The sequence below is a fragment of the Pinus tabuliformis genome, chromosome 8, assembly GCF_031772625.1.
Source record: "Pinus tabuliformis cultivar Carrire ecotype Pingquan chromosome 8, CPIR1, whole genome shotgun sequence".
NCBI classification, from domain to species: domain Eukaryota; kingdom Viridiplantae; phylum Streptophyta; class Pinopsida; order Pinales; family Pinaceae; genus Pinus; species Pinus tabuliformis.
Window position 1 is genome coordinate 1,042,670,669 of NC_142294.1, and position 26,932 is coordinate 1,042,697,600.

At 38.8% G+C, this 26,932-nt stretch overlaps 1 protein-coding gene across 3 annotated transcripts in view; it reads right to left on the reverse strand.

The window, feature by feature from the left end:
• LOC149238917 (2-dehydro-3-deoxyphosphooctonate aldolase 1-like) overlaps nucleotides 1–26,932 on the reverse strand; it is a 459,022-nt gene that overhangs the window by 183,696 nt on the left and 248,394 nt on the right. For all 3 annotated transcript variants that reach the window (XM_089373239.1, XM_089373240.1, XM_089373238.1), the window contains exon 8: nucleotides 4,552–4,610. In XM_089373239.1, the coding sequence (XP_089229365.1) occupies nucleotides 4,552–4,610 (59 nt within the window). The remainder of the gene's footprint in view (nucleotides 1–4,551; nucleotides 4,611–26,932) is intronic.

Genomic DNA, 26,932 nt, shown 5'->3' on the forward strand with positions numbered 1-26,932 from the left:
ATAAATCAAATTAGTTTATTAAAATAATAAATAAACTTTTATCAAACTCCATATTCAAATAAAAGCAACAAAATCAAATAAGATTTGATTTTATAAAATTACACGTAACAAAATAATAACACAGAGATGGGAGGAAGGCGGTGGACGAGGAAATAAAAGGAGGAAGGAAATCTTGAGAAGGGGAGGAAGAAAATCAGAGAACAATTTTAACATAGAGATACAGAGACTCTTGAGTCTTGATTGTACTGGAGTTTTTGGGCACAGGGAATCAGATTGCTTCGATTGGAAAGCATTCTAAGACTGTGTACCCAAGTTGCACCTAGTTCGGCAGGGTGATTTTGGCCGTTTTGGTAACGTAGCCGAAATAAGAATTGCAGCCAGGACAAAATAACAGCTGAACAATTGCAGTAGAGCTTCGTAGCAAAGCAGACAAGTTGGTATTCATTAGTTAAATCATTTAAATTATGTGCTTAAATTATATATTATGATATCTGAGTTTAGAGATCTTACAATAATTGAGCAATGGGCCCTCACTATGTATTCATGTTATGAGTTATTGAGTTTGAGGAAACTTTGTCATTTTGTACACTTGCATTTTTCTAATAAAACAAAGACTTTAGGGTATCATTTGTGGTATTATATTGGCTACTTTGAGGTGATTTATTTCCATACTATTGTTATTGTGCTACAATTTCTTATATATTTGAATGGTGTTAGCTTCCATTGCCATATATTTTGGATTGATGTGTGCAAGCTATCTTGCACATATTTTTGATTTAGAGTAGTAGTCTATGAGTGAAATTGCTAATTGATTTTTGGAGAAATCTTTGGTCTATTTCACCCATTGTGTTGTTCTAAATCCTTTTGTAAGCCAATATTTGTCTCCAAGTGTGTAGGGAGAAAAGTTTTGAATAGTGTCTAGGAATCCTTTTGGGCGTAAAAAAAGTCTTAAATAGATCAACTCACTCCCAGATTTGAGGTTGCTCAAGACCCATTGATTTTCACTTCAAACTTTTCATCTAAAGAGAAGCAGGAGGAGAGTTATTTTTCCTATTATCTACTTGAATCATTTATAAATTTCAATTTCATGCTTCTTTTGATCTAGAGCTTTCAAAGATTACATAAGCTAATTAAGAGCAATTTTCTAAACTAGACAAGTATGGGATTTCACTCCCATCACTTGGTTTGGCTTCTTGTATATTAGTATGTACTATAATTTGTCTTCTTTGCATGCTCTCTCCACTAACATACCTTTTGTTTTGCAGCCCATTGTTGAAGCATTTGCTAACTTATTTGGTGACAGATTTTGAGAATAAATTTCTTGAGACTTCTAACAAGTGTTTGTAGGATCTCACACACAAGAGGAGATCAAATTTCAAGGAGGCCGTGAGCACTTTCTAGAATACCGAGTTTGTTTGAGGGAAGCTGCAAAATAACTAGGTCGTGATCCCTTTGAAGTTGATTACTCTCTTGTAATTTTCAGATTTTGAGAAAATTCCATTAGCTATTGTGGTTGCCAAGTTTCACAAGGAGACTCTAGCTTCTATAGTTCCTAATTTGTAAAAGCTTCTCCTTCATCTTTTGGGCAGCCTTCTAAAGGTCTTCTCCTCATTGTAACATTTAATAAAAATTCCAATTTTCTTGTGGGATCTTGGGAATTTACCCATGGCATCCCTCCTCCTCATTTAGAGGGAGGACTTTTCTTGGGTGGATTGACTTGCATTTCTATTTTCTAGTTTTCTCACTTAGTTCATTTACATGCTCTTTTGGTTTATTAATCTAACTCACATAGCATCCACATCTAATTTCATTTTCAGTTTGCTTTATATTTCTCAAGTATTTGTATATTGCAATCTCTTACATTTCATGCACAATCTTTGAGCAAGCAAATACTCAAAGTTTTATGTGGCAAATTTAACTCATTTACTTACCATTTTGTTTCTTTGGAATATATTGCCTCATTTTCTGCTTACTTGTTGCTTTGATCATGCATCATACATTTTAAGTACTTTGAAACAACTTGCAATCTAGCAATCATTTTGCTCACTTACAAGCAAACATTTTACTCTTGGCTACATTTTAATTGATACATGGTTTATTGTTCATTGGTACATCCTTTGTTAAGCATTTCCTTGGAGCAAACTTGCAAGTATTGGTCATTTATGAAACTTATGTTTACATGCCATTTACTTTTACAAGATTGTGAGTAATATTTGAAGTCATTGATGCAATTTTGAGCAATTTATCCATTTACTTTGAGGCATTTGTATCAATACTTTCTTTTGCAAGCACTAATAACATACAAGCATTTAGGCATTTTAATTTTAGATGTTGCATACTTAAAATTTACCTCCAAGCATAAGCTTGGTTGAATAGAAATAATAGGGTCAAGGTTTTCCTTAAAAGTTCTTCCAAATGGTACAGAGTAAGGTAAAGTGTCTGATCCTGCAGTTATGAAGGTGGATTTGTCATCTTGTAGGAACGAAAGCACACATGGCTTGTAAGGATTAAGGTAAGGCTATTGTTAATGAAAACAAGTGTGTCCTCAGCCCCTCTTCCTTGCAGCCACCCCAATCTTTACCTTTTGGTAAGAGGTTGAAGGGAGAATCTCTCACCAAGAATTGGCATTTAATTTAAAAATTTACCAAGATAATTGTATCTTACTTTAGTTAAGTGCATATCATTCTAACTCATTTATTTTAGAGCATTTTCCAATTTACTTGCAACTTTATCTCATGTACTTGTTATGTTGAATAACCTCATTATCCATTGAAGTTATCATTTTTGTTGTTGAAGTATCTCATTTAGCAAGTACAACATTTTTTTTTGCAAGTAATGTTTTGTTACATTTAAATTCACTTGCAAGTCATTGTCCTTTAAATTACTAATTTAAATACTTACGATCATAAATGATAGTATCTTTATTAAAGCATTTTTATAAAAGTGCAATTTGTATCTTGAAATTGATATCTTTCATCTAACATTGATTTGTTTTGCAGGACTACTTGTCATCTCATTTCAAGTATATATACTTGAGCAAGTCTTTACTATTTCTTGAAACAATCATTAAGGCACTGGTTTACATGTTTATCTCTTGAATGTTGTGAATGGTTATTGAATCCATATATTACATTGCTCATTATATTCACTAAGCTTGCTCATAATTCTTTGAAGTAGTTTCATTAACTTAAGGTCTCCTAAAAACTTACATCATTTCATCTAACCTTTCATTAGAGACCACCCCCCTTAACTTTAGCTAGGAGAGAGTTGGGAATAGGTGACAGCTCCATTTCTTGGTTTGCCACTAAGTCACACCTTGTGGGGTTAAGGACTTTTCCCACACTAACCTAGGTGTGTGTGCTAGGCGGCATCAACAGCTCCAACTCTGGAAACAAATTGAACCAATTTGAACAAGTGCCAAAACATTTAACCACAAGCTATCTAAGAGAAAAAAGAAACACCCCTCACAAGATACTTCTAGCTGAAACACAACTATACCCATTAGAAATGGAGGCACTGAAATAGTTGATTCTGTATAGCATGAAAATGGCAGCTATGAGTAGCAACAAGATTCCAGCAAAAATCAGCCAAACTGAGCCAACAAGAAGGAAAAAAACACAGAATCTATGATGGAGGAAATGATTTGGTGAGTGAGAGGAAGAAAAATTCCCAGCAGATGAAAAGGATATGAAAAGTCATCTCGAAGAATATTATAGGAAAGGAAAATGGAGAAAACACATTAAAAGACAACAACCATACTACATTGACAACTTCAATAGACAGGAAAAAATAAGAACACAACTACTTAAAACTTAGCAACATTTGACATGAAAAGCACATAACGTGCAGCACAGAACCAACTCCCGCAGGCTGAGATTTGAAACAGCAGCCCAAGCATTCCTGCAGGGAAAGACTATGTTGAATATGTGGAAATTTGAAGGTGGTAATGGAGCAACATTTTCTCCAAGGTTCTGTGGCATACACATAGATCAGGGAATAAGCTAGCACACTGAATACCAAAAATCAGAATTCCAAGAGGATATAATGGGCGGTACAGCAAAGCGGGTTGAGAAAATTATGCAAGCAAGAAGAAGGATATTTGAAAGTAGAAAAAATGGGGCAGTGAGCCCTTGACTCAGAGCAAAGGCAATGGAGCCAGAGGAGTAGATCAGGGCCATGATTTGGTTCCCAATACTACACTACTATCTTTGTTGCTGTAATCTTTTATTTTAAGCTCTCTGAAAAATTTTGCATAGTATGTAAACTTTCTTTTTCCCATATGGCCACTCAGACTCATGGACAGTTTAATAAAAGCCATCTATTTATCTATCTTAACTCTTCCTGATAAGCCTGCACTAAAAGTAATCAACAAATGCACTTTTGCTTATGACAATCTATTTTCTTTGTTAACACTATTAAACTAACAGGATAATATCAATAAGAGTAGGTTCTGATAATCATAGCTTGATCAACAAAATAAGCCTTAAAAGATCCTAAACGGGGAAATAATTCTTGAAATAGAGAGTCAATCAAAGGCAATATTGGACTCACCACCGGACAATGTGCATCCCTTAACCACTCTATATTGCGAGGGTCAACAATCAAGTCATCTGGAATTGCAATTTCACAAGAATATCAACATACAGAGATAGAAAGCAAGTGTTAGTATTTCTAATAACAAATTCATTAGAGTGCTTGAAAATTCAAATGCACAAATATAAACATTTTCAATGTAAAAGTAACAATTTTATAATCTCTAAAGCATGTTTAAGAGACACTAAAGTATAATTAAAAGGGAAAAAAAAATGTGATTAGCTATTGTGTCCTGACATTGTTATCGATAAAGAATTACAAGTCCTCTAGTATGCTTAAAAGCTATATTGCAATTTCTTTTAATTGATATAAATCAAAATTTCTCTTTATTTTAAATAATAATAATAATATTAATAATAACAATTACAAAATATAGCCATACCCTTTAATATAATTTAATCATTACTCTCAACATTCTTTCTTTAGACTAAACTGTCCATTACGAAAGCTTTTGGTTCTCTACAAGAATATTGAATGAGAAATGTATTTCATTAGAAGGTCATTAGCTCTTTCAAAGAAAGATAAAAGCGTATAAGAGAGTACTTATCCCAAGATAGTCTTGGGACTGTGAAAAAAAGAGAGCTGGAAATCTAGAAAGACACAGTTGCATTAAAAGTAGTAATATTTTTTAATTCACCAAAGGGGATACATGCGCTTATATATGTCACAAATGACCTTATGCTTGAATTTTGAATTTTATCTTGACATCTATATTACCTATGTGTTGCTCATTTACCTTCTTCAACTTCTTGCTTCACATTATACTACATTTTTCCCCCATAGAAAAATTCAAGGGAAAAACCCAAGGATTGCTTCCCCACATTCATAGATAACATCCTTATTAACCTAACAGAATAGACAAGTGTGTTCCACCTAGGCGGATGCAAACCAAGCACTCACTAGCATGGAATTAACCAAATGCCCAGCACCAATGGCAACAATCAGTTACGATAACCCCTTGGCCTCTTTGTTTGAAACATCTCATTTCACCCTCAAGTACTCGAGCGAGAGTGAGATTGTTGGTACCTTCCCAACCCCAATCAGCCTAAGAGAGGAAAACATGTCACAAGTAAGATTTGAACCTATGTGGAGAGGATAACAACTTCTCTTAAACACCCAAGATAGATTCAACTGACATCTTGACATTATACTACCTGTGTTGATTTTCCTCCTTATTCGATGACACACATCTAATGGACCAACTTGTCATTACCAATAGCCATCATGGGGAGAGTGACGAACCCATAACTATAATATCCAAAGGACTAAAATATAGTCTTAAAAATAATGTATGTTACAAGATATGATGATATGCCAACAAAAAGAATAGCATATATCCAATGTTGTGACATTACAAATTTTGTTGACCACCTCAATAGAGAATCCAAGCACATAAAGTTCACCATGGATATTGAAAATAATGGAAGTCTTCCCTTTTTAGATATTAAAGTCACAAAGAGACTAGCTGGATCTATGGTACTCCAAGATTTTACAAACAAGACTCACACCAAGGAAGACAAAATGGAGGATTGGGTAATCATTTGGCATCTGATACTCTTTGAGGATGAGATAGGGCATCCAAGATAAGAGTAGTCGTAGAGGACCAATAGTCTTTGAGGACTGGCTATCCAAGATAACAACAATCCAAAGTAGACATGACTGACTCATGGATGAAAGTGATAGATGGTCTATGCCCTATGAAGTAGTCCCAAAAGATGAAGACTCTGTGACAAAGAAATTCATGACATCGAGGGAAGGAGTTCTTGAAGCAATTGAAGAGCTATTGTAGGTCCCTAATTAAGAGGGAGCCTGGAAAGAAGTTTCTTACTTGGAAGAAACTTGGAAATTCCTAAGCCAAGAGGGAGCTTAGGTACATTCCTTTATTGGAATAGATATGTCCTCCCTAATTAAGAGGGAGAGATAGACACATCATTCTGGTCTTCACCTAGGAAGACAGAATAGAGGATTGGGTAATCATTTGGCATCTGGTGCTCTTTGAGGATGAGATAGGGCATCCAAGATAATAGTCATAGAGGACCAATAGTCTTTGAGGACTGGCTATCCAAGATAAGAACAGTCCAAAGTAGATCATACTCTGCAAACACCTGGGTGGAGTATGTACCTTGAGAGACAATGATTATGGTATCTATAAATCATTGGTCTCGCCAGCATTGTGCTCTAATCTAGTGAAGTGATAGAGTTGTTAGTCAAGGCCTTGCTATGTGACAATGTTGGTTGATATGATGCTAAACAAATGGTTACCAATCTCATTCTTCTTATGAGAAATTCTTCAAATTGAGAATGACCAAGTACCATTATGAATACCTCCCTAGTTAAGAGGGAGTGTTGAAAAGTGTATCTAGGTCCGGTCTTCATAATGACATTTAATTGTGATTTTATGTAAGAGATGTAAAGAAGAAAAATAAAATTATTATAATGCTTGCATCATGGGCTTCATGAGCAAGGGATTTTATTTTTAGTATAGACTCCCATTGAGAGCTCTTAGGAATATTGTCATCTAGTCATAAAAGTCTAAAGAGTCATTGTCATGTAATGAAGACATGTTACACATTGTAAAGAGTCATACTTGTCTATGTAAAGTCATCCTCCAAGACCTTGTCACTAGCCCTCATCAAGTCGACCTACAACGAAGGGAGAATTCTAGAAGATAAAGTCGGCCTTCTCTAGAGATCATGTCGGCCTAACTGTCATGGACAAATGACTATATATACTAGTGCTCGTCCTCATTCAGAAATATGGAATTTGGTTAAGCAAGTCTACAAAGAAGTGTGAAAAGACATACTAAAGAAGCCTCTACATCAGCGTAGCAAGAAGGAAGGATAGCGAAGATAGTTGAGGATTGTTTTCGGCTAGTTTTTCCTCGTACGTGCAAACGTAGCAGATCTAAAGGTGTCAAGAGGAGGTCGAAGGCTTGCAGCTACATTAAGGTGATTTTGTTTAGGTGGAAGACTTCTAGCGAAGGAGCTGAGTAGAAGTATAATGTCTCTCCCTCTCAAGGAGACCATTCTAAGAAGAAGGAAAGTCATCTACGGTTTATGTGGTAGGGTAGAAGACCTACAAGAAGAGACCGAGATTCTAAAGGAAGCCGAGAAAGAGAAGAGGAAGAGCAGCGTTGAGAGGGGGCTAGTGACTTGGTCTTGGGAGGACTCTAGTGTCAAGGGTTTTTGTCATGGTCTTGGTATTTGTGAAATGAAGATCTATAAGAAGAATTTTGTGTGGGTTTTCCCCTCAAAGAGTGAGAGGTTTTGGCCCTGGTTGACAAGCCTATATACTGTGTCTCTTGTCTTCTTATTGTTCATGATTTGGTAATTGTCTTGATGAAAAGAACATAATAATAACTCAAGAAGAGAAGATCATAATAAAGAAGTACAAAGTCTATCACAAGCAATTATCATAAGTATAGAAATCACCTAACTATTGTTTCCCTAGATTTCTCAACACAGCCTTTCACCATGGTATATTCATCAGACGATTCTCAACATGGTAGTCTCAGTTTTTCAGTTTGTTCACACCTCCCAAGGCAATACATATTTTCCAATGCATGTGGTCTTGAAAGTGGAAAAACTCAACTTGGTGTCAAAATGCTCAATAAAAAATATCAATGACATGCCATATTGAATTTTTTCCCAAATGTGAACGAATCATCAAGAAAATGGCAAAAAATTTGGTTTTGCAATTGATAGGGTTTCCAGGTGGTGTAATAGGCAATGTTATCAAAATCGAACTGGTAGACCTCCCGGACAGGGAACCGGTCAAAACCGAATAGGAACCAGTAAAAAACAAGTCTTTCAAATGCTACCTTATTATCTTCTAGACTACCTATACATGCCTGTGAATTGAATTATCCCTTAGTAGTTTCATGGAGTCCAAGACTTGATTTAAGTGGAAGGAGATATTTGGCAACTAAGGAGATTGTCCAAGATCTTGGTACGATCTTGAAATTTCAACTGATTGTTATATTCTTCTATATCATTTCAACTCTCACGGCAACCTTCTCTTTCCTTTAGTTGGTTATTCATTACTTCTTCAAATCTCCTTGCTTCTTCTAAACGGGTTTTCAACCTAATAATTCTTCTTTAAGTTCATTGGTCTTTTCTAGACTAGTCCTTAAAGAGATGATTTCAACTTCGAGTCTCTCACAATGACTTTCCTTTTCATTGAGTTGTCAAGTCACTACTTCATTGGTTGTTTTAACTTCTTCTCGTTGAGCTTGTAACATCTCCTTGAGACACTTAATCTATTCTAAGGAAGAGACAAGTTTCCTTCTAAAATCAAATTACTTTTCTAACCTTTCTTCTTCTGAATCAGAAACACCATCTAACATGAAAGAAACAGATTCTTCTACATGGCCACACTCATCTTCTGATAGACTACTATCAGATACATTGAATGTTTCCTCATTCCTATGCTTTCGATCATGGTTTTCAGAACAAGACGAAGCAAGATGGCCTATCTTCCTACATAAAAGCATACGTGGCGATTAAACTTCTTCTTCATCTTCATTGCTTTAATTGTTATCTCATTCATGGAGAGACTGCACGTTGTCTAATACATCTTTTGTCGATTCATAGTGCATAATTTTCTCAAGTTCTAAATTATGTATACATCAATAAATGCCATTCAAAGCCATAGCATTCCACTGGAATACTTGGACTGATGGAGGTTTTTCACCATGGCCATTAGTCACGACATTCCAAACATCAGATCCAAGAGCTATTAATTCAGACTTCATCTTTTCCTTCCATACCTGATAGTTTGCATCATTGAGCAAAAGCACGCCTTGGTGATACATGTCTCCTGAAATGAATCATTCTACATCTGATTGTCCTTTTCCAACATCTATTGATACTACCACTACATCTAATAAATTACTCGCATTGTCACCGTCCTTCACATGAATTGTCTTATTCTTCCAAGATGTCTGCTTCTTGTTCTTCCTTTTATTTGCCATAATTCCTTCGATCTCTTTCCAACTGTTAAATTGATCCTAAAGAGCCTACTCCGATACCAGTTTTTGGAAATATTGAGGGGGGGTGAATCAGTATTTCATGAATTATTACAAATTTAAAATTTAAGTTGTTTAGTGATGATAAAAGCATCATCAAAGAACAGTATACTGTCAATCCATCATGCATATGAACACAAAGATATTAGGTTGAAACCCATACAAGGAGAAAACCACCATTCTTCTTTCTTATTTATCTTGAATCTTACTTTACATATGTTCATTGGCACTAACCGGTAGGAAGCATCCACTCCCCTACAATGTTTTGATGGCACCCACCAGTAAGAAGCACCCACTCCTTTACACTATTTCGCTGGCATCCACTAGTAGGAAGCACCCACTCCCTTATATTATTTCACTGGCACCCACCAACAAGAAGCACTCACTCCCATTCACTATTTCGCTAGCACCCACCAACAGGAAGCCCCTACTCCCTCAAATCAGTTTGTTGGCACCAACCAACTAGAGGCACTGACCCCTCAAATCAATGAGGACCTCTATTTCATTTGTTTTCAAACTGTATCCATCCCTTTAGAACAAACTTCAAAAATCAACTATCAGATACATTGCATGTTTCCACATTCCTATGCTTTCGATCATGGTTTCCAGAACAGGAAGAAGCAAGATGGCCTATCTTCCTACATAGAAGCATACCTGGTGATTAAACTTCTTCTTAATCTTCACTGCATTAATTGTTATCTCATTCATGGAGGGCTTGCAGGTTGTCTCATCCATCTTTTGTCGATTCATAGTGCATAATTTTCTCAAGTTCTGAATTAGGTATACAACAATAAATGGCATTAAATGCCATAGCATTCCACTTGAATACTTGGTCTGGTGGAGGTTTTTCACCATGGCCATTAGTCACGACATTCCAAACATCAGATCCAAGAGCTATTAATTCAGACTTCATCTTTTCCTTCCATACCTGATAGTTTGCATCATTGAGCAAAAGCAAGACTTGGTGATACATGTTTCCTGAAATGAATCGTTCTGCATCTAATTGTCCTTTTCCAACATCTATTGATACTACCACTACATTTAATACATTACTCGCATTGTCAACGTCCTTCACATGAACTGCCTTCTTCTTCCAAGATGTTTGCTTCTTCTTCTTCCTTTTATTTTCCATAATTCCTTCGATCTCTTTCCAACTGTTAAATTGATCCCAAAGAGCCTGCTTCGATACATATTGCTGGAAACACTGAGAGGGGGAGTGAATCAATATTTTAGAAATTATTACAAATTTAAATTTTCAGTTGTTTAGTGATCATTAAAGCATCATCAAAGAATAGTACATATTCAATCCATGATGCATATGAACACAGAGATATTAGGTAGAAAGCCATGTAGGGAGAAAACCATTGTTCTTCTTTCTTCTTAATCTTGAATCTTACTTTACATATGTTCATTGGCACTAACAGGTAGGAAGCCCCACTCCCCTGCAATGTTTTAATGGCACCCACTAGTAAGAAACACCCACTCCTTTGCATTGTTTTGTTGGCATCCACCAATAGGAAGCACCCACTTCCTTCTATTATTTCACTGGCACCCACCAACAAGAAGCACTCACTCCCATTCACTGCTTCGCTAGCACCCACCAACAGGAAGCCCCTACTCCCTCAAATCAGTTTGTTGGCACCAGCCAACTAGAGGCACTGACCCCTAAAATCAACGCGGACGTTCATTTCATCCATTTTCAAACTATATCCATCCCTTTAGAACAAACTTCAAAAAGCAACTATCAGATACATTGAAAGTTTCCTCATTCCTATGCTTTCGATCATGGTTTTCAGAATAGGAAGAAGCAAGATGACATATCTTCCTACATAGAAACTTACTTGGTGATTAAACTTCTTCTTCATCGTCACTGCTTTAATTGTTATCTCCTTCGTGGAGGGCTTGCAGGTTGTCTCATACATCATTTATCGATTCATAGTGCATAATTTTGTCAAGTTCTGAATTAGGTATACAACAATAAATGGGCATTCAAAGCCATAGCATTCCACTGGAATACTTGGTCTGATGGAGGTTTTTCACCATGGCCATTAGTCACGACATTCCAAAGATTAGATCCAAGAGCTTTTAATTCAGGCTTCATCTTTTCCTTCCATACCTGATACTTTGCATCATTGAGCAGAAGCACGCCTTGGTGATACATGTTTCCTTAAATGAATCGTTCTGCATCTGATTGTCCTTCTCCAACATCTATTGATACTACCACATCTAATACATTACTCGCATTGTCACCGTCCTTCACATGAATTGTCTTCTTCTTCCAAGATGTCTGCTTCTTGTTATTCCTTTTATTTGTCATAATTCCTTCGATCTCTTTCCAACTGTTAAATTGATCCTGAAGAGCCTCCTCTGATACCAATTGTTGGAAACACTGGGGGGGGTGAATTCAGCATTTTGGGAATTATTACAAATTTAAATTTTCAGTTGTTTAGTGATCATAAAAGCATCATCAAAGAACAGTACCCAGTCAATCCATCATGCATATGAACACAGGAATATTAGGTAGAAACCCATACAGGGAGAAAACCATCGTTCTTCTTTCCTCTTAATCTTGAATCTTACTTTACATATCTTCATTGGCACTAACCGATAGGACACACCCACTCCCCTGCAATGTTTTGATGGCACCCACCAATAAGAAGCACCCACTCCTTTCCACTATTTTGCTAGCATCCACCAGTAGGAAGCACCCACTCCCTTCTATTATTTCACTGGCACCCACCAGCAAGAAGCACTCACTCCCATTCACTGTTTCGCTAGCACCCACCAACAAGAAGCCCCTACTCCAAATCAATTTGTTGGCACCAACTAGCTAGAGGCATTGACCCCTAAAAACAATGCGGACCTCCATTTCATCTGCTTTCAGACTGTATCCATCCCTTTAGAACAATCTTCAAAAATCAACTATCACATACATTGAATGTTTCCTCATTCCTATGCTTTCGATCATGATTTTCAGAACAGGAAGAAGCAAGATGGCCTATCTTCCTACATAGAAGCTTACTTACAGATTAAACTTCTTCATCTTCACTGCTTTAATTGTTGTCTCCTTCATGGAGGGCTTGAGGGTTGTCTCATACATATTTTGTCAATTCATAGTGCATCATTTTCTCAAGTTCTGAATTAGGTATAAAACAATAAATGGCATTCAAAGCCATAGCATTCCACTTGAATACTTGGTCTGATGGAGGTTTTTCCCCATGGCCATTAGTCACGACATTCCAAACATCAGATCCAGAAGCTATTAATTCAGACTTCATCTTTTCCTTCCATAACTAATAGTTTGCATCATTGAGCAAAAGCACGCCTTAGTGATACATGTTTCCTGAAATGAATCGTCATGCATCTGATTGTCCTTTTCCAACATATATTGATACTAACACTACATCTAATACATTACTCGCATTGTCACCGTCCTTCACATGAATTGTTTTCTTCTTCCACGATGTCTGCTTCTTGTTCTTCCTTTTATTTTCCATAATCCCTTCGATATCTTTCCAACTGTTAAATCGGTCCTGAAGAACCTGCTTCAATAACAATTGTTGGAAATACTGATGAGGGGGTGAATCAGTATTTCAGGAATTATTACAAATTTAAATTTTCAGTTGTTTAGTGATCATAGAAAGTTAAAATTGGCATCTAGGGCCAAGCTCCATGTGGGTCTTCTTATTTATGGCAGCTGATATTTTTCTTGGATTCTTCTCGTCGAGAGGTGTAAGATTTATCTAAAGTTCATCTGATTCCGACGTGTATTCATAGAGATATGAATTTATTTGTGTTATGTGACAATTCGTCAAGGTCAGCCAGCAACCAAATTACCCCAACCTATCCTCAACATTTTATTATAAATAGAAGAGGTCTTCAAGTCATTTTGACACTCATCTCTTGTGATCTCACTCTCCACTCGTTTGGGTTTTGGTGGAAGGTGAGGTCTAAAGGATAGCCCTATACGCAATCCTAAAGGAGGAGACATAGTCGCAGTCTTGGAGGTGCCCTAGCTGCAGTTAAACGTGCCCTAGCCGCAGTCAAGGAGGAGGCCTAATTAGCAGTGAAGTGTAAGCCCTAAACGTTGTCAAGAAAAGGCTTTCTATATGCTGTCTAAGGGAGCTTCAACGCAGATCAAAGGAGGCCCTAATTCTCTGTCCTAGAGGGAGACCTAGCCGCAGTAAAGGAGGCATATTCACAGCTGAAGGAGAAGCTCTGTTATGCTGTCCTAAATGTCCTAGCTGCAGGTCATGAAAGGACCTTAACTCGCTGTCACAAGAGACCCTCAAACGCAACAAAAAGGAGACCTAGATCCACACCATAAAGAGGCATCTACTTAGGGTTTGACTACTACCACGGATGGGTATAAGGAGCAGAAGAACCCCGGCTAGTCTCATAGCAATACGTTTGATCTCAGATCTAAGGAACGCATGACAAGAGGACACGAGGAATTCTGTGCTAGTATCATTCTCGACATACCTGTAAATTAAAGGTGCAGTTAAGATAGATCTTGGATGAATAGAGCAGAAAAGACTTCGGATGAGGACGATGTATTAATATGAATTATGGACTAGATTCATTCTCGGCATAGTCATAATTCTTGTGATGTCAATCTACGCATTTCTGTGAATGGAGTCTTACCGTCTTGGCAGAGTTAGTCTCATAATGTACGGATCTACCTCCATGCAATCTTGATATGTATATCAGTGATATCACAACAACTCTGCCAATAGTCTCGAATATATATATATGCATATTTGTGCTCCTTCCCAATGTTGCACGAAGCGAGGATGAGGCGGGGATGTTTTCTGGAAGCGGGGATGCGGAAGCGTCATTTTCCAAAAATCTAGGAAGCAAAGCGTCTGCGGAAGCGTCTGTTATATATATATATATGCATTTATACTCAAAACAAACATCCCAAATACCAAATTAGTTGTAGAAGACATGAAAACATGCATATTTTTGCATAAATCAAGATAGATATGGCATCCATGATTCCATTGTAGTTACTAGTATCTACATCAACCATCTATATTCTAGCGATTATAAACATACATCAAATTTTTAAGCATATTATAAAACATAAAACATTTAGGCATATTATAAAACATAAAACATAGAGCATATTATGATTTATCTAGCAAGTGAGCAACTATCAACATGTCCAAAATTCAAATCATAATGCTTACAAAATATGTCACTTGGTCACCGCCAAGACAAAAAAGGTTCAAAATTCAAATTCACAAGCCTACAAGTTTAATGAGTAATCTATGACAAAAGTAGTAAATTGTGAATATATCTACTAATCTCTCCTCCTTCCACCACGAAGAGAACGTGGCGGCGGGCCTCCACGTGGTGGCAATGAAAAAGATGGTGCCTGTGGAAGTTGTGGCAGTGGCGCTGAAACTGATGAAGAAGAATCCCCTTCTGTTGGTGTTGAACCATGCAACCTAGGAACCAAGGGACCAGATGGGGCTAGGGCTGGCATATCGACATGATCATCATCATCCTGGAATTGCTCAAAAAAATCATGCCAAAAAAAAACACTAGTTAACAAAAAAATTAAAAACATGAATTAGAGAAATGCTTTATAAGGAAAATTCATACCACAATGGACATGCCTGGATAAGAGCATCCTCTAATTGCTCTAATCGCAACACTCCATCCTCCAAATTGGGCTCCTCTGGATTCTTGTCCCAAATCAGCAGGTCTTTATTAGACTTTGCATCTTCACAGTAATGAGACAACAATCGCAAGTTGTAATGAACATGAACCAAGCTCTCTGCCCGGTCTAAACTCAACTTGTTCCTTTTAACACTGTGGATGGAAGAATAAGAGCTCCAACACCTCTCTGCAGAAGAAGTGTTTACCACCTGTGATAGCACCCGCAATGCCAAAGTCTATAGAAGTGGAGTAGCCCCTCCATTCATGTTCCACCACTCAAGAGAAGAAAAAGTCTCTCGATCTCTAATTGCATGCATGCTCCCAAATAGACCAATGTTAAGCATATAGTTGCTCAACTGTCTGCGTACCAATGCAGCCTCCTCCTCATCAGGGATTAGTTTACTCAATGCAGCCATATACTTTTTGTGAACGTCTTGATCTTGGTGTGGTTTTCTCCTGCTTCCCCCCCCCCCCCCAGGTGCTGGTGTTGAAAGCCATGATGGATGATAGTATTTAGGTGTCAAAACATATGCTAATGCATGCAATGGAACATTTAGCATTTCCCATCTGTTTTCCACCTCTACACGAATATAATTGTAAAAGTTGATATCTCTAGGCTCAACAATGTCTTTAATCTGCCCCAACATGCTATCCATTTGCTCATACACCTCCCGAATCACTGGTCGATTTGAATCTGCAAACTTGATCATGTAATAAATTGGTTTGGTGAATTGAAAAACATATTTAACCTGTGACCAAAAGTAAATGTCGAGAGCAGTGTCCTTGACTGCATTAACACCATCTCTGTCAGTGTTAATTTCATCCCATGATTCAGCACACACCAGATTAGTTAAAGCTTGTCTCACCTTCACTAGCCACCTAAAGGTGAGGTAATAACTGGAAAATCTTGTCTTTGCAAGATTAAGCAACTGCAACTTGGAGTAAGTGCCATAGAAGTAGTTTACCCTTGTATGCCCTGTGATGAATTTAATGAGTTTCTTCCCTCTCTTGTAAAGCTCAGTAATCCACCCACATTCTTTGTGCTTCACAATATCATGCATCAAAAGGTTCAATGTGTGAACCAGGCACCCAGACCAAAAGATGTGTGGATGAGTACACTCAATAATTTTTCCTGCTGCCTTACAATTTGTTGCATTATCTGTGATCACTTGAACGACATTATTCGGACCAACATCTTTGATTGATTGCAATAGGAGACCTGCAATGTTTTGTGCAGATGCACTGATGGAGGAGGAGTCATGACATGTAATAAATACTGCACCACTAGAAGAAACACCAAGAACATTTATCAAATGTTGGTTTCTAATATTTGTCTACCCATCTAAGACAATGGATACCCCAGAATCTACCCACTCATTTGTAAAACATGTCAAAGCTCTTTGAACCTTAGCTTTTTCTCTTTCCAATAACATTGTTCTAGCTTTCTCATAGTTGGGGGCCTTGTATCCTTTTGGGGCTTCATTGATGTGGCCTTTACCATTTCATGCCAATAGGGAGAGCAAAGCACATTGAATGGTACATCGCAAGCACAAAGAAAACGGACTATCACCGCAAGCACAAAGAAAACGGACTATCTTTCCATCCACATCATCCCTCCCAGCAACATTAACGAAATCCCCTATTGTTCTTCTACTCCAAAGCTTGCAGAAATACCATGAGGGGATGAGCTACCAAATTTAGAGGTTGCACTTGATTCAGAATGGGTTTCTTGTTTTTTTGTTGTGCAGCCTCCTCTATTTGGATGTATTTTCTTCTTTGTTCAGATGAAATGTTTGGGCAAATTTGTATCTCCACACGACCCTTTTTATCATCATTGTCCAGCACCCCACAAAGATGCCTCCTCACACGGGTATATGAACCACTATATGGTTTTCCTCCATGACAACCATGAGGGCACACAAATTTGTAGCTTCCACCACCCTTTCCCCCATCAAGTTTGGTCACATAGTTCCACAAGGGTGTTAATGCAGCTTTCCCCTCTAGTGTTTCAGTTTCCCCTTCAAGTTCATCCCCTTCCTCTTCAAACCCTTCCTCCTCATCATACATTGGGTCACTCATATTGGGACCACTGTCCTCTTGTGCTTCTTCCCTTCTATTCCTACTCCCCCTTGCCATCATTAAAACCAAGAGTGGAATGATACATAGAAGCCAAAAGAACACCATCTTGGAATATGGATATAGGTGGTGGACAACCTGCAAGTAAAGGAGCAAGTAGAAACAATGGGAAAGAGTAGGAGAGGGAGGAGAAAAATGTCAAAAAAATAAGGGAGTTTAGGGTTTGAACTTACCTCTTTAGCTCTTGTAGATGAAGTCCTCCAAGCTCCTCCTCCTTCTCCTAGCTCCTCCTCTTTCACTCCTCCAAGCTCCCCTCTCTTCTCCTCTCCTTTCCTCTCTTCTCTTCTCCTCCTCTCTTCTCTTCTCCAACTCTCATAAACTCAAAGTGAGCAAATGAGGAATGAATGGGGGCTTTATTCCCTTCATTCCTCACCCTAACCTAAGGTGGACCCACCCCCTTTATGCAAAATCACCTAAAATTAAAAAAAAAAATCGCATTTATAAACAGCGCGGCGCTTTTCCAGAATCGTAAGGAACCATACGAGAAGCGTACGCTTTGCCCTCCGAAGCGCCACGCTTCGTATGGCTGAAGCGTCGTACGAAGCACGCTTCGGAGGGATGCTTCTGAAATTTCCAGGAAGCCTCCAAAACAGGCGGAACCGCGCTTCCGAATTTTGGACTCGCGCTTCCGGGGACGCTTCCTATACGAATCCGTACGGGACGCACTTCGGGCCTTAGATCCGGGGGGGGGGACATTTCCTGCAACATTGCTCCTTCCTGGTTACAATATTGGTGAAAGTAAAGCCGCAGTCCTAATCTCATTGACCATCATAATCTCGGTGCAATGAGAGGGAGAAGTATCACAGTGTACTCCATAGATCAATATTTATACACAGTTAAGATGATTGAAAGTGTTGTTGTGTTGGTTGTTGCGTTTGTGATGTTTTGAAGACATTCTCTTCCATGTTGCTATGTGCTAGGCCACAGGCCATATCACCATAACAAGGGTTACCTTGGGGCTGTTGTCTTAGGACAGTTTGGAGATTGTTCAGATCATCCATTCATAACAACCAAGGGAGTTTGGGGCTGAAACTAGAATTGTTGGAGCAGCTAGAAATTTCAGGAATGTTGCATCAGCATATGCTTCAGCATGATTGAAGATTGTCATAATGAAGTACCTTCTACTGTCGTCATAAAATCTCAGTTTTATGTATTTGTACTATCTCTCTCTCTGTTGAACTTGTTAGTGTCAGTCTTTCCAGCCTTCCTCCAGTGATCAAACATGCTCTTACAAAGTGATTTTGAAGTGTCAAGGTCAAATTTTGTCATTTCAAAGAGTTTTCAAGCAAAATTTGGTCACTAGGCATTAGGTCTAGGGTTTGCTTTCACTCCTTCTAAAGTTGTCCAAATGTCGGTCCATGTCATCATTCAACTGAGTTTATCATCATTCATAGGGTTTTCATTATCATCTCAGTGTCTAATGGGTCATTTTACATCTTGTCCATGCTTCAGTTGCGCCTAGGCAAGGTCATTTCCCTCTCCTAGGGTTTTGAAGCTAATTTCTCTTGGACGGTCAAATCATCGGCGAAACTTGTATCCTGATGTTCATACACCTTCCCCTATCCTTAAAGTACCTTACCAAATGCTTTCCATCACTGAGATCCCCCAAATTCCTCATTTTTGTACAAACCCTAGTTTCTAGCTACAACCTGGCAATTTTCTAGGTTTGGCCTGTGTTTTGCCCTTTTGGACCCCTTCCCCTCGCTCAATCTCTGAGATTCCACTTTCCCCTGCTTCCTAACATCCCTCCCCACTCCCAAAAATTTCCCCAAGAATTTAGAAGCCTCTTATCCCCTTCATTTCGCTCCATTTCGACAAAATTCCTTGTTTCACACATCGGGACAAGTCGCACTCAAATGATGTTCCAGAGCAATCAAAGATGAATTTTGGAAAACTGAGAGAGGTTTTTGTCCACAATATGCCAAAGAAGAAAAACCTCCTTCACTTTTTGCACAGGTGTCATGGTTTTAGAGAAATGTCAAAATTACAATCGTCGGATCCAAGGAGGTTGGCCAAGGCACTAAAATGACGGAAAAGGCCCGATCCACTCCAAATTTTGGCCAAAGCCTCTTTAACTGAGCATGGTACTTTATTGGGGACTCTCAGCTCAAATTTCAAAAAATTTGGAGAAAATTTTGTCAATTGTGAATTTTTTGTGCCATTTACAGGTTTTCTCCATTAACGGGTCTCACCCCCCGCGCGACCCTTCATCATGGCAACTCCATTTGGCAAAAACTCAGCATTTCCAGATTTGTCATGCAAAGTTACACATGCTCATGGATGGACTTGAAATTTGGTGAAGTTTTGGGCCTCCTGAAAATCAAAAAACTAGCAAAAAATGACTTTCTGCCACTTTTTTGAACTGCAGAAAGCAGTCTTGGGAGATTTGATTTTTGACAGGGCAAATGAACTCCAAATTCAAAAATTTCAGTTGGGTTGGAAAGTAGACTCACAGACCTTTCCAACAAGCCTACTCTTGCCCAATTTGGACACCTGCAAGTGCCCCAAAAGTGGCTCCAAAGGCGCACGACCCGTCAGGCAGATTTTTCCAAAATACACTGTACAACTCAGAAAAACGCAGTTTGACCTAGTTTGACTTTTTGGGGTGAATTATGATTCTCTTTGATGTAATTATTGTACTTTTAAGACACTTTTACTCTTATGTAACACTTCTAGAAGATTCATTCATGAAAAGGGTAAATATTAAATGAATGAATTAGTTTCCTAGCTTATAGAGGCAAGTTGTTTTGACTGCCTAGTTTGTAGTGCTTAGTTTAGAAGTGGTTGAAACAGCTCCTAGGATAGTGAGCTCGACCCATGGAGGCAGGGAAAGAGGTTAGATCATCTATATTATGTACTTTCTTGCTCATTTTCATGGTTGGACTCTTGAGGGAGAAGCTATCATTGTATTATTCACTGTATCTCTGCAATTTTTGGCTAAGGAAGACCAGGGTTTTGCAGTCCTCTTTGGGATTCTTGTGGACTCATGTGTTGATGGTGTGTTTCTCAATGTACTTGTAAGCTTGTTATGTGACTCATTTCCTTTCTTTTACTTCTGCACATTAAACAAATGAAGTGTTAAAGTAAGAATTCATGCTTGCCATGCTCTGCTTTTAAGTTTGTTTAATTTCAATGTTTTCTACTGTCTAAAGAGAATTCAAAGTTATTGTTTGCTCTCTTTAGCTCTTCACCTTTCATTCCTGACCATCCACCTCAATCAAAGGCATCAACATTGTCTCCTACCTCGCCCCAAGGAACCCCCTGCAAAAACTGTGTCCAATCCCCGCACCCAAAATTGCCCTCTCCTCAATCTGCCACCAAAAACCCAAAAAAACCCCAGATCAACCCTTTTGATCAGTTTACTAGCCTAATATCAGTGTTACCTTATTGGTCATCTCATCTATTGAAGATTTTACCGAGATAGACCGGAGATAGCCTTTTCCTGCCCCGTAAGGCTAGCTACGAGGCTAAATGGTTTGATGTTGCCTTGAGGTTTACCCTTCTCAGCCTGAGGTGAAATTTCAAGCGCTAACATACTGGCGACCATACTGGGGAGAACAATTGATCATTTGTTCATTGACGTGTTATTTCATAAGTCTTAGACGGAGCCTGAAGTTACGCCAGGTAGCCTTCGAAACGCTTTTGCTTTGCATAAGCGCAAGTAGATAAACGCTGCTTCAGTCCATCTCCGTGAGCTTGTGAATGTAGCACTTCATCTGCATTTTACCCCAGTACATGTATCAAGTTCAGATCTGATTGTCGATGGTGAACAACGATCAGACACTTGCAAAGCTGAAATCATTCACTGGCGACTCCTTCATTGAAAACTCCAAAGATCAGTGCTTCATGGTGACTTCATTGCAGAGAGATCAGTAGCTTTGAGTTTTTCAAGATGGATCGGATTGCAAAAAGATATGCTCCCTTGAGCCGAGATCACATTCCAGGTTTTCCAAATAAAATTCCAAAGGTAGATTGGTCAAGGAATCTGCCTATATTTAATGATGATGGTAAGAAGGATGCCGCTTTACATCTAGTTAGATTTCATATGCATATTCGCAAGTTGAAGGTGTATTTTCCTGAAGATTGTTTGATGAAGATATTCTTGGCCACCCTAGAAGGTAAAGCCCAATCATGGTATGAAAGTTTGCTGCCTGCTTGTATTTACTGTTTAAAGGATTTTCATGCCTTGTTCATTGAAAGATATAAGGACTCTTATCCATCATTAAATTTGGTTCATGATTGTTGCAAGCATGCTTATAGTTTTATTGAAAGCCTTGAGAAATATTATGAAGATGATAATTTTATGGATGTTGAGATCATGGAGACTCTGTATGAAAATCCGTTTCAGCAGCACACAGAAATCTTAGAGGATACTTGTCAAGATCAACAGGCTAAAGATTTCCATATAGTGGAAGATGATGAAAGAGAATAGCTCGTTTCAGATCTGCCCACAGAAGAAGACCAAACTGCAGAATGTGATAATGTTAGGACAACTACTTCAGAACAACATTTAGATTATGATGACCAGGAATATCTTGTGCTGAAGCCCATCAAAGAGAGCTCTACTGTTGAGATCATAGACAGAGTTTTGGATTCAGATGTTCATGAACAGCAAGGTGAGATCTTTGTGCAAGTAAGTGATGAATCTCCTTTCAATAACTCAGTAATAAATGATAGTTTGAGTGCCCTATCATATGAAGATAATTATTGTTTAAGCAGAAGAAAACAAAAGGTATTGTCTCCTTTGTCTGAAGAGGAGATAGATCAGCTATTGAAAGGTTTTGTTACAGCCCAAGCTACAGCAGACTTGCAGTGCACACATAGTCAGGAAAGTGTTGGGGAAACTTCTTCCTCTGTTGAAGAAGATGATTGTCTTGTAGATCAGCAAACAGATAATGTTTTCCTTCACAAAGATGATAATCCAGCTGTCATACCATATGAAGATGACCTACCATATTGTCAAACTACAGAAGATCAAAGCATACAGGATTACCTTTCAGATTCTTCATATGTTTCATGTGTTGAAATGTCTTTCCAAGAAGAGATCTGCTCATCCATTTGTTCGGAGTTATTTGAAGCCCATGAGCATACTTTCACCGAAGCACATGATGAAGGCAGATCAGAATTTGAAGCAAAAGACACCTTGTTCTTTCAGCAGGAGGTGGCAATGTCAAGTCTTCATGTTTTCCAGGATCCAATGGCAGATTTGTTACAGTCAGCAGTGAAGGTGTTTATTGTTGTGTTCAGTGATGAAGGAGATCATGGTCAGCTATGTTTTTGGATGCCCAGTGATAGGTTTGTATTGTTGACCAGAAGATCTAATCAAGAGAATCAATCAAAAAGGCATCTGCTTGATTGGTTGCATTGGCATTTTGATATAGTTTGATGTATATTGTTTTGTAAGAAACACAGGTGGTTGTCATCATGATTTCAAATCTTGATGGACTGCTGCCCTTCAATAAGCTTTGTAAGTTCTTGTTTTCGTTAAGTCAGTCATGAGTCATTTATGAGTCAGTTTTCAGTCATGTTGGTTTCATAATTGTGTCGGCTTGAGTCAGGTTTTAGTCAATAAATGAGTCAAAGTCTTGTGTCGTTTTCCAAAATAATGACTCCATCGCCCAATGGTTGAAAGCACTGGTCTGCTCTCCCAGAGGTCTGAGGTTCTTGGCACCTCCAAGGAGCTACCATCCCCATTGGAGCCAATGTTAGTGTCAGTCTTTCCAGCCTTCCTCCAGTGATCAAACATGCTCTTACAAAGTGATTTTGAAGTGTCAAGGTCAAATTTTGTCATTTCAAAGAGTTTTCAAGCAAAATTTGGTCACTAAGCATTAGGTCTAGGGTTTGCTTTCACTCCTTCTAAAGTTGTCCAAATGTCGGTCCATGTCATCATTCAGCTGAGTTTATCATCATTCATAGGGTTTTCATTATCATCTCAGTGTCTAATGGGTCATTTTACATCTTGTCCATGCTTCAGTTACGCCTAGGCAAGGTCATTTACCTCTCCTAGGGTTTTGAAGCTAATTTCTCTTGGACGGTCAAATCATCGGCGAAACTTGTATCCTGATGTTCATACACCTTCCCCTATCCTTAAAGTACCTTACCAAATGCTTTCCATTACTGAGATCCCCCAAATTCCTCATTTTTGTACAAACCCTAGTTTCTAGCTACAACCTGGCAATTTTCTAGGTTTGGCCTGTGTTTTGCCCTTTTGGACCCCTTTCCCTCGCTCAATCTCTGAGATTCCACTTTCCCCTGCTTCCTAACATCCCGCCCCACTCCCAAAAATTTCCCCAAGAATTTAGAAGCCTCTTATCCCCTTCATTTCGCTCCATTTCGACAAAATTCCTTGTTTCACACATCGGGACAAGTCGCATTCAAATGATGTTCCAGAGCAATCAAAGATGAATTTTGGAAAACTGAGAGAGGTTTTTGTCCACAATATGCCAAAGAAGAAAAACCTCCTTCACTTTTTGCACAGGTGTCATGGTTTTAGAGAAATGTCAAAATTACAATCGTCGGATCCAAGGAGGTTGGCCAAGGCACTAAAATGACGGAAAAGGCCCGATCCACTCCAAATTTTGGCCAAAGCCTCTTTGACTGAGCATGGTACTTTATTGGGGACTCTCAGCTCAAATTTCAAGAAATTTGGAGAAAATTTTGTCAATTGTGAATGTTTTGTGCCATTTACAGGTTTTCTCCATTAACGGGTCTCACCCCCCGCGCGACCCTTCATCATGGCAACTCCATTTGGCAAAAACTCAGCGTTTCCAGATTTGTCATGCAAAGTTACACATGCTCATGGATGGACTTGAGATTTGGTGAAGTTTTGGGCCTCCTGAAAGTCGAAAAACTAGAAAAAAATGACTTTCTGCCACTTTTTTTAACTGCAGAAAGCAGTATTGGGAGATTTGATTTTTGACAGGGCAAATGAACTCCAAATTCAAAAATTCCAGTTGGGTTGGAAAGTAGACTCACAGACCTTTCCAACAAGCCTACTCTTGCCCAATTTGGACACCTGCAAATACCCCAAAAGTGGCTCCAAAGGTGCGCGCCCCGTCAGGCAGGGGCGCGCGACCCGTCAGGCAGATTTTTCCAAAATGCACTGTACAGCTCAGAAAAACGCAGTTTGACCAAGTTTGACTTTTTGGGGTGAATTATGATTCTCTTTGATGTAATTATTGTACTTTTAAGACACTTTTACTCTTATGTAACACTTCTAGAAGATTCATTCATGAAAAGGGTAAATATTAAATGAATGAATTGGTTTCCTAGCTTATAGAGGCAAGTTGTTTTGACTGCCTAGTTTGTAGTGCTTAGTTTAGAAGTGGTTGAAACAGCTCCTAGGATAGTGAGCTCGACCCATGGAGGCAGGGAAAGAGGTTAGATCATCTATATTATGTACTTTCTTGCTCATTTTCATGGTTGGACTCTTGAGGGAGAAGCTATCATTGTATTATTCACTGTATCTCTGCAATTTTTTGCTAAGGAAGACCAGGGTTTTGCAGTCCTCTTTGGGATTCTTGTGGACTCATGTGTTGATGGTGTGTTTCTCAATGTACTTGTAAGCTTGTTATGTGACTCATTTCCTTTCTTTTACTTCTGCACATTAAACAAATGAAGTGTTAAAGTAAGAATTCATGCTTGCCATGCTCTGCTTTTAAGTTTGTTTAATTTCAATGTTTTCTACTGTCTAAAGAGAATTCAAAGTTATTGTTTGCTCTCTTTAGCTCTTCACCTTTCATTCCTGACCATCCACCTCAATCAAAGGCATCAACACTGTCTCCTACCTCGCCCCAAGGAACCCCCTGCAGAAACTGTGTCCAATCCCCGCACCCAAAATTGCCCTCTCCTCAATCTGCCACCAAAAACCCAAAAAAACCCCAAATCAACCCTTTTGATCAGTTTACTAGCCTAATATCAGTGTTACCTTATTGGTCATCTCATCTATTGAAGATTTTACCGAGATAGACCGGAGAGAGCCTTCTCCTGCCCCGTAGGGCTAGCTACGAGGCTAAATGGTTTGATGTTGCCTTGAGGTTTACCTTTCTCAGCCTGAGGTGAAATTTCAAGCGCTAACAGAACTATTGAAGAATATAAGAAGAATTGATCAAGGGTTTCCCCACATTGGGGTTTGTCCCTGGTGTTGAAATTTCTAAGTCTATCCATTAGAAATTTAATTTGTATTCTTCTGGTTTATTTCTTCTACTTGTTAAATTCAAACAAGTTATTTAAAACATATAAATAACGAAATATACACAATATAGTATCAACATCTACAGATCAACAGTTGAAAGAAAACAAACACACAAGTGACACCGTTATTTTTGGACAAATGTCCCCAGAAAAACCCAATGCGGGAAAACCGGTGTAGCTATTCTAAGGGTTTATTATTATGTAGTATTTCCTTCAGTACAACTGGGTGCCAAACTGGCTCACCTAACAGAGAAAACAACTAGCAGTAATACCTCTCTATTTGGAAACAGGTATTCAGAAAATTTATCCCACGAAACCCTCTCCATCAACTCTGAAACACTGTGTCAACCTGTTGTTTCTCTATGTCAGCCTCAGAACCCTCTGCGTCAACCCTCTGAGGCACTATGCAGCCTCTAGGTCCCTCTGCGTCACTCCTGCAGCCCTCTGTGTGGATGACGCAAGCCCTCTGGCCTCTGTGTTGTCTCTGCTAGGCTCTGTGTGGCCTACTCTGGCTGCTGCAACTCGCTCTTTGCCTCTGCGCTGGTCTCTAGATACTATATTTGCCTCTCTGTCCAGTACTCACTGCCCCTCGTTCTTAATCACTGATTCGACTTTTCTTAGCAACCCCGCTCTAGCAAATCGAACGATTGATCACTCTGGGGTGTTCTCCAACTGACCCTCAAGCCTCTTCTTATACTTTTCTTGTTGGTCCATCAACGGCTGAGATTAAATCTCTAATCAACAGCTAAGATTAGATTTGGCTTGATCCGTGACATTTGGAACCTTCTAACCCAGTTTTATATTAATACCCATTACTATTTTATTTTTCCTAAGTTTAGGCTTAGGAACTCCATTAAAAATATTGATTATTTTAATATCTCCCAAACCGGGTACAATCTACCCAAACCATTTCTGGGTCTTGGAGATCTCATGCACTTTATCCTCTCCACCAATTTTCATGTCTAGAGCACATCTGATGCTACCCCAAATCAACACTCCCTCTTAGTGAGCGTCGAGGACTATGCTCTAGTAATACTCTTCCCTGAGCATTACTCTGATTATATGGCACTGGTACCTGTGTTGATGCTAGGCCTCCCTGCCCAACATCCTCTGCACTGCTACATCCTGTACTGCTACACATGGCCTTGCCACTGCCACTGTTGCATTCGTACAGCAACTCCCTTTGCATCCGTGTTACTGCTGATCCTTTCTCCCAACACTGTATTTGCACTGCAAACCCCTCTCATCATGTTGCATCATGCTACTGCACTGCCACTCAGTTACTGAGAAGTAAGTAACTAATCCACCCAACTTCTG